Raw genomic sequence first — 8445 nt, 5'->3', positions numbered from 1 at the left:
TAGCAGTAGTGTAAACGTTATATATCCACGTGAACAAGACAAACAAAGACAGTGAAAAAACAGACCAGCGAGTTGGCTGAGACTGAGGTCATCACGGCAGTTGGTATTGTACAGTCGGCTCTTTCGGACACCTCGGAACTGATAAAAGAGAGAGCCGAGCACTGATTGAGGGACTCTGGGGAGCGGTAACTGTTGTGTGGCACCTGCCAGCCCAAGATTTCGGCTTTTGTGCTCATCCATTGTCTCATCAGCTCCGTCGTTTGTTCTGTATCTGTTCGCTGTATGTTATGTAATGTTAGCCCGTGTGTAGCGGACCGAGCTGTAGGGGGAGTAGAAAGGGTGTATGGGGAGGGCACTTTGGCATTTCTGCGATCTGAACTGCCTTAAGGTGTGTGGGAGTGGGTCGTTTATAGGTTTTAGTTTTTAGATATAGATATTAGGGTAGATATTTGACTGTAGTTCATGAAATAAAGATAATTTATATTTTCTTCTCCGAGACTGATGGTCATCTTTTCAGCCTCTCACCCGAGTAAAACGGGTTATCCACGGCCCGCTATTTCCAAACAAACTTTATTACAGTATTATGGAGATTAACAAGCAGCTAATGTTACACAAGTCAAACGCCATCAATTTGTATTGATTATACGATAACGTTGGGTTAACTCTAGACACAGAGGTAAGTCAAATTATTAGCTGTACCATTAGCTTGGTGTTTTTTTGTGTTAGTAACTAAACAAATGACAGAGTCCCTGAGAAAGCTCCAGCTCATATCTCCTGTCAGCACAGATCTCCTGTCACACACCACATGAGAGACAACATTCCTAATGTCAGCTGTAGCTAAATGTCTGATTTATTTATGTTATTTATGTCCTATGTTTTTGAGAAGTGAGCTGAAGTGAAGACGGGTGTGGGCTGGCCAGCGAGACAGTAAGAGCTTTCTCTGCTGGGCTGGAAGGTGCTGGGTTATCCTCTATGGTCCAAGAGGCTTTTTTTGTAGAGCACATTGAACTAGATACCTGTGCCAAATTCAATCAGACTCATTGTGTGAGGGGCATGGCCTTTCCAAATTTGCATTTTTGGGTGTTAATTTTAGCGCCACTACCATGTGGCCGATTGGGGTCAAAAGCAGCTGCACCATCATTTCCAGTTATTTGACCAAGGTTTCATGTTTCTAGCTCATTCCAGCTCAGGGCATTTCAAGCCACGGCGGAAGACGCCAAATAATAACAAACCGGCACAAACTCAATAGATCTCAGGGTTTGAACTCTAATAAAGCTGATTGCCTCGGTGTGACACGAGCATTTTCTATTCAAGCCTGTATTTTGTATTTAAGACAGCAGCTCACAAATAAGTTTTGTTTATTGTTTAATACATACAGTCTGTTACACTCTTTAGGCAGATACAATAGCAATTAATACAAACAATAAAATAACAGCCTTACATTCCAAACTGCTGTCGTGAAAAAAATACAACAACAAAAAAACACGAAAACCCCACTCGACTGACATGGAGTCATTTGTGCTGTAATTAATGTTACAGATAGTGTGTGTATGCAGTCTTATAAAGAACAGCAGCATCAAGTATCATCTGTAGAAGTCAGCGGTAGCATTGCACACACTGTGACGACTAGCAGTTTGGCTTCACCTGACAGACGAATGGGAAGCGCATGATGCAGCCGTGATTGGACCAGCCCAGGGACTCTACAAAAAACCATTAACATCAGCATCATCAGCAATGGCAACAAAATGACATCAATCAAGTTTAATGGTAGAAGTAGGCCTCATAGTCCTGTCTCTTGTCTAAATGACTGTGTGGGTTTTCTATTCTTACCTTGAGAGTTGAGCTGTAGGCACTGGTAACGGTCAGTGGAGCTCGCTGAATCCCAGTTGTGATAGTCAAACACTGAGCCATCTTCCCATCTCCAGTCGCCCTGGGGGAAATCACGGTTACAGTCCACTTAGTTTTTTTCAGTGTCTCTACATGTACACGTTTAGTTTAAAGCACCTTTGTGTAGGATTTGAACATTTCTGACTAAATATCAAAACAAACATTGCATATATTTTCACCAAGATTGTTTCACTTTTCTAAAACAAAATGTAATTGCCAATCATCAATTATATTCTACAAAACTCATTTAAACCAAACCCAATTCCTTGAAAGCTTGCTGAAAACTTAATTTAAGGTTAACACAACGTGCACAACCTTTAATAATCAATTTCTTCATTTGAAGATGAAGTTAAACAATAATAAAGCATTAAATACGTTACAGTTTAGGTTTTCTAAAATAAAGGCTTTTTTAAATGTTTGAACAAACCTCGAAGTAGTAACCTCCGATCCAGGCTAAAGTGTGAGCCCCAGTCTTGACCAAACGCTGGAGGAAGTTGTACTCCCAGATGTTGTGGACTGAGGCCAGACTGCCACCATAGCTAGCACAATAGCTCTGAGGATGAGACAAGAGGAACAACATTGTACTGTTGTAATTCTGAGCAAGAGCTCTAAACTTTTCTGTCTTAATGAATAATATGTTATTACCTCTGCGTTGCTCCAGGTGTCAACATGGTTGCTTAAATAGTAGCATTTACCTCGGAAACTATGCCAACCATCAAGGCAGAAATCAAAACGAGCTGGAACGATTTGGAAAAACAATAATTAAATCAAATTCCAAAATTTATGTTGTTGTTTTTTTTTAACTCATTATTTTTTGGGGAATTTATTCAGTATCTCAGGACAGAAACGGATTTGAAGTTCTTTTTGTCTTCTCTCTCCAGCAGCAGAAGCTGCCTCATGTTGCTGTGAAGGTGAGTAGTGTGATTTTCTAACCTTCAGGTAAAGCAGCTGCCCCGCCAGCAGCAACAGCAGTGTCAGCATCCATCCCTGTACAACCCAACAACATAAGGTCTGTAAGGTTAAGTGAGTTATGTATTCTTTGTGTGAGATTCATTACTCATTATTTTCTCTTGGACAAAGCTGGATAGAAAGATAAAAAGTAAAACATTTTAAGGGAGTTTGTATCATTTCAGTTTACTGTGCAGCTTGTAACGCCTCGTCCACACAGGGAATCTCAGCAGCGCGTGGCGGCTGCAGAACCTGTTGTTTTTTATTTCGGCGTCCTTGTTAAAAAGTTAGAGCAGCCACACAGTCCGCGTGAGCAGCGCGGCTTACAATACTGGCGGAAACCCTGAGAGAGTACGCCAGGCAGACACACAGCTGACAACCTGGCAGCTAAACTAACTAGACTTACTGGGAAAAGTGGCTGCATCTGTCCACGACAATGCACGCTACATCGTGGCTGCTAACTCTCCTGGACGTTCGGGTGAACTGAGGACTCAGTTGCCTGTTTTGCTCATACACTGCAGCTGGCGGTAAATTATGAATTTAACCTGTTTGTGCATTGGCTTATGGTTGCAGCTGAGCGGCTTATTAGGCACTTCAACCACGGCAACTCTGCATGTAAGGCACCAGTCATGACGATTAACATGACGTTGTCATAAAGTGGCATCAGGTGCGGTTGTATCGGAGTAGTTTAACAAGTATGAGAACATGAGCACAGTGTCTGACCCATTACCTGATAATGGTATCCGTATATCCCTAGAATTAGGTTAGGATTACAGTACAACTGTTCCCTTTGCTAATTCACCAAGTTTTCCTTCAGCTCAAATCAATATTATTGTCTCTAATTGTAAAGGAAAATTTCAGCAACAATTCACAAAGAAAATGAGGAACACCCAATGTGTTGACACAAGATGCTTCATATTACAGCAACAATATCTGAAGTGAAGTTAAATAAATACAATAACCTGATTTTGGTGAGGATTTGTTTTCCTGTTGTACTGCAGCAACCTCAGCAGGAACAACTGAGGGAAAAGAACGGCAAAGATAGTTAATGTAGATCAGTTTTTTTACAGTTATGTAATAAATAAGTACCACTGAGTTCAGTGGGGGCTGGAGCTGATTCCAGCTGACACGGGGCGAAGGCGGGGTACACCCTGGACAGGTCTGTGAATATTATACTATACACCGATCAGCCATAACATTATGACCACCTGCCTAATTTTGAGTAGGTCCCCATTTTGCCGTTAGAACAGCCCTGACCCGTCGAGGCATGGACTCCACCAGACCTCTGAAGGTCTGCTGTGGTATCTGGCACCAAGCCGTCAGTAGCAGATCCTTTAAGTCCTGGAAGTTGCAAGGTGGGGCCTCCGTGGATCGGACTTGTTTGTCCAGCACATCCCACAGATGCTCGATTGGATTTAGATCTGGAGAATTTGGAGGCCGAGTCAACACCTCCAACTCGTTGCCATCCGCGTGATGTAAAAGAAACATGATTCATCAGACCGGGCCACCTTCTTCCATCGCTCCGTGGTCCAGTTCTGATGCTCACGTGCCCATTGTAGGTGCTTTTGGCGGTGTGTTCTGACACCTTTCTATCAGAACCAGCATTAACATTTTCAGCAATCTGAGCTCCAGTAGCTCTTCTATTGGATCAGACAACACGGGCCAGCCTTCGCTCCCCACGTGCATCAATGAGCCTCGGGTCTGACCCTGTCGCCGGTTCACCGGTTTTCCTTCTTTGGACCACTTTTGGTAGGTCTTGACCACTGCAGACCGGGAACATCCCACAAGAGCTGCAGTTCTGGAGATGCTCTGACCCAGTCGTCTAGCCATCACTATTTGGCCCTTGTCAAAGTCACTCACATCCTTACGCTGGCCCATTTTTTCTGCTTCCAACACAAGGTTCAAAGTTCAAAATGTTCACTTGCTGTCTAATATATCCCCCCCACTGCCAGGTGCCATTGTAACGAGATAATCCATGTTATTCACTTCACCTGTCAGTTGTCATAATGTTATGGCTGATCAGTGTATATATAAATATGGCTTTTACGTCAAGGTTGAAAGGAGTAATAAAGTTTGCTGCCTTGGTTCGCACAATGGAGCCTCCGTGTTGTTGTTTCATAAATATATGCGCAACACAAGTCCCAAACCCTCATCCCACCCCTTGTCCCATGACCCACATTTTCAATATATCATCTACATTTCACAATTGTCAAAAATGTGTTATTGAAATGGTACAAGTATTTGAGCGTATCAATATTGTGTCTGACCTGTTGCAGCCCTGATGGTCAGAGCACCACAGAGGATAACAGAGAGGATCAGTAGAACCTTCATGATGAAAGATAACGAACGTCTGGAGGCAGCTGGATGCTCACAGATCTGAAAAGTGAAAGCATTGAAAAGGTAAGCGAAAGATACAAACGCATAAAAGAAGCAACGCCGAAGCGGTAGCGTTGATGACTTACAGAGAGAAGCAGCAGTCAGGCAAATGTGCAGTGTTCTTCAGGTACCAGACAGTTCAGTGATGACAGTGATGAGGCTATGTGATCTTTATATATACACTGAAATACATTGACTAATCCCCTTCTTTGTGTTAACAGTAAAACTTGTGGACTTTGCCTCCTCTTGTCAGTATTGAGGTGTGCTGCAGGAAGACGCAAGTGTTTTCCCATCACTTCCCACCAAGTTGATTAAATAACATCAATCAAACCGATATGGGTCAACAAAGTGGTGACAATTTCATGAATATGTTATGGAGATGAAAAAAAGTAAAGATTTATTTTTAAATCAACACTTCCTGCTGATCTTGAATAGATAAGGTTAGGCATTGACCTTGAATAGTTGAGGTTAGGCATTGATCTCAAATAGTTAAGGTTAGTCATTGACCTCGAATAGTTAGGGTTAGGCATTGATCTTGAATAGTTAAGGTTAGGCATTGATCTCAAATAGTTAAGGTTAGGCATTGACCTCGAATAGTTAGGGTTAGGCATTGATCTTGAATAGATAAGGTTCTGCATTGATCTCAAATAGTTAAGGTTAGGCATTGACCTTGAATAGTTAGGGTTCTGCATTGATCTCAAATAGTTAAGGTTAGGCATTGACCTTGAATAGTTAGGGTTCTGCATTGTTCTCAAATAGTTAAGGTTAGGCATTGACCTTGAAAGGTTGAGGTTAGGATAAGTCGTCGGGCAGCGAGTCGTGAGAGTTTTTGCAAGTTTTTGCAGATCTCAGATCAGATTTCACAATTTGCGGGCTCCCTTCTAGACTTGACCGTCCTAATGCCCAAATTGGTAATAATCTACCTCGAAAATTCCCAGAATGCACTGTAAAAAACAACATGCCAAGAATAAAAAGGGATTTTCTTAAAGAAATCCTCTTGTTTGATGTCTTGCCTGGAGTCGGATGAGAAGACAGATATACTGTAGTTAATGATATCATAGTACAAAGTTGCAGTAGGTCAAGGGCATGTTTATCTCAGTTTAGAAAAAGGCAACATCGTGGATTAGAAAGCACTAGAAGAGAGACACAACACACAAATAATTTACAGCCATAAAACACATAGAGCAATGATTGATTCAATGAAATGATGATTGGAGTTCGTTTTAGTGTCCAGTTGGCAGCCTATCAGTCATCATGGCTATAAAATGAACATGTTTTACTGGAAGCCTGTTCTTTAGTATAATAAATCTTTTACTTTCTCTTTTCTTCCAAACTAATAATCTGTTATCTCCTCTTCCTCCAGTAAGAGAGGTCGGCACTCTGCCCTGCTTTTCCCAACACTCCACACCCTTTAAATCCCTATCATAAATCTGAATCTGAACCAGGAAACAACATCATATTGCATGTTTTACTTTTATCCCACCATATCTATCTGATAACTGCAGTTAATCATTGGTTTATTATTAAAACAAATGTTTTGAATTTAACTTGATGAAATATGTTCCTCTTTTCCCCCTTTGTTTCCAAAACCGCTGCACCAAACTTCCTTAAAAACCTTTGCGATTTTAAGGATGAAACATCCGCCCCGAGCTGAGCACAATCTTCTCTGAGAAAACACGAATTACAAACTGGTTAAAGACGCATTTCAAGCTCACAGAGAGTGAGCGCTTGAAGATTTGGGGGCAAGTATAACTTTAATTCTGTCTTGCTTACTGGCAAACATACCCAGAGAAAAATGAAACACGAGACTCCTACCGAACATTATAGTTCTGTTAAATTCAGCCAAACAGCTCATATAGAAAAGCCTAAACATTTACATTTGATCTGCAGCATTTTTGCCTCATTTACATGGACAGCAATGGGCCAAATGTAGAACATTAAAACAAAAAGAGCAGATTATTATGATGTTATTTTGGTTTCAGGTAAAAGGTAAAACACATGATCAAAATCAAAACGGTCTACAAGTTAGCACTGAGTGGCTCTCCATTCAGCGGCATTCACACTGACATCATCACTGACATCTGTTTTGTGATACAATTCGCTCTCTACATACGACTGCATCCCCTCAAACACAATCATTACATTTACAGATGACACAACAGTGGTGGGACTGAACTCAAATAGAGATGAGAGGTGAAGTCTGCAAACTGGCAGGATGATGCACGGAAAACAATCCATCACTGAACATCAAAGAACTCATCCTAGAATTAAGGAGACACCGCGAGGACCCCTCTCCTCTAAACATCACAGGATTAGAAGTGGAGAGGGTTTCCAGCTTTAAGTTTCTAGGAACACACATCACAGATGACCTCAGATAGACGATCAACCCCACTGCTCTGGTAACAAAAAAAGGCTCAACAGCACCTTTATTCATTTTAGGACACTTAGGAAAAGCAACCTGTGAGCTGCACATACTCTACCGCTGCTCCACAGAGTGTATTGACACTATATTACAAGATGGTATGCCAACTGTTCAGCAGCAGACAGAAGAGCTCTCCAGAGAGTCATAAACACAACTCAGAAAATAGTTGGACTTCCCTGTCCTTACTGGAAGACATGTTCAGATCACACAATCACTGCAGAGCCAGCAGCAGCTGATTAGAGCTGCTGGGCGGGGCTCCGTTTAGAAAAAGGTGATGGATTAGAGAATTTGTGTCATCTAGAGAATGGTAAAGTGGGTACATTTCAACCAAAATACGGGAATAAAACAATGACAGCAAGCTAGGAATCCAGTTAGCTCTATTACAGCTACCTTCAAACTCTTGAGAAACAAGACAATAAAACATTTTGTTATTTCCTTTTCAGTAGGCGTCTTGCTTCCTTGATTGAAGCGGTGATCAAAGTACGATGATTAACTAGAGACTTACAAGAACGATAAACAGATTTAAGACTTCCTTTATTCCACTATGATCCTTCAGATGTGACAGAGGCCATTCCTCCTGCATACTGACTACTTTAACTTAGTAGTTTACAAAGTACATTTTTTTTTCTGCTCATACTTCTGTACTTTTATTTAACGGTGCAATGTCTAATGTCTGGTAGGGCTGCACAATTAATCAAATTTTAATCGCGATCTTGATTTTGGTTTCTCACAATTAAATGAACATGATCGCATGCGATATTGATGTTTAAAATGTGTGCCACGCGTAAATCAAGTGCTCTGAAATCAACAGT

General features: G+C 41.4%; 1 protein-coding gene across 1 annotated transcript; it reads right to left on the bottom strand.

Moving 5' to 3' along the window:
• Window positions 1-1546: 1546 nt before the first annotated feature.
• Window positions 1547-5166, bottom strand: LOC119484959 (ladderlectin-like). The gene is made up of 5 exons (XM_037764152.1): window positions 5103-5166; window positions 2533-2624; window positions 2315-2440; window positions 1831-1930; window positions 1547-1700 (listed from the first exon to the last, which is right to left on the bottom strand). The coding sequence occupies exons 1-5, from the start codon at window positions 5164-5166 to the stop codon at window positions 1627-1629; spliced, it is 456 nt and encodes a 151-aa protein (XP_037620080.1). The 3' UTR covers window positions 1547-1626.
• Between the last annotated feature and the right edge of the window lie 3279 nt (window positions 5167-8445).

The sequence above is a fragment of the Sebastes umbrosus genome, chromosome 3 (genome assembly GCF_015220745.1).
Source record: "Sebastes umbrosus isolate fSebUmb1 chromosome 3, fSebUmb1.pri, whole genome shotgun sequence".
In the NCBI taxonomy this organism is placed as follows: domain Eukaryota; kingdom Metazoa; phylum Chordata; class Actinopteri; order Perciformes; family Sebastidae; genus Sebastes; species Sebastes umbrosus.
This window is presented reverse-complemented; position numbering and strand designations above follow the sequence as displayed.

Excerpts from the sequence above, each read along its gene's own strand:
- LOC119484959 (XM_037764152.1), bottom strand. The coding sequence starts at position 5,166 with ATGAAGGTTCTACTGATCCTCTCTGTTATCCTCTGTGGTGCTCTGACC. Across the intron at positions 2,625-5,102 it reads GACCATCAGGGCTGCAACAG|CTCGTTTTGATTTCTGCCTT; the intron begins GTCAGACACAAT and ends AAATCGTTCCAG. Across the intron at positions 2,441-2,532 it reads ACACCTGGAGCAACGCAGAG|AGCTATTGTGCTAGCTATGG; the intron begins GTAATAACATAT and ends TCTCATCCTCAG.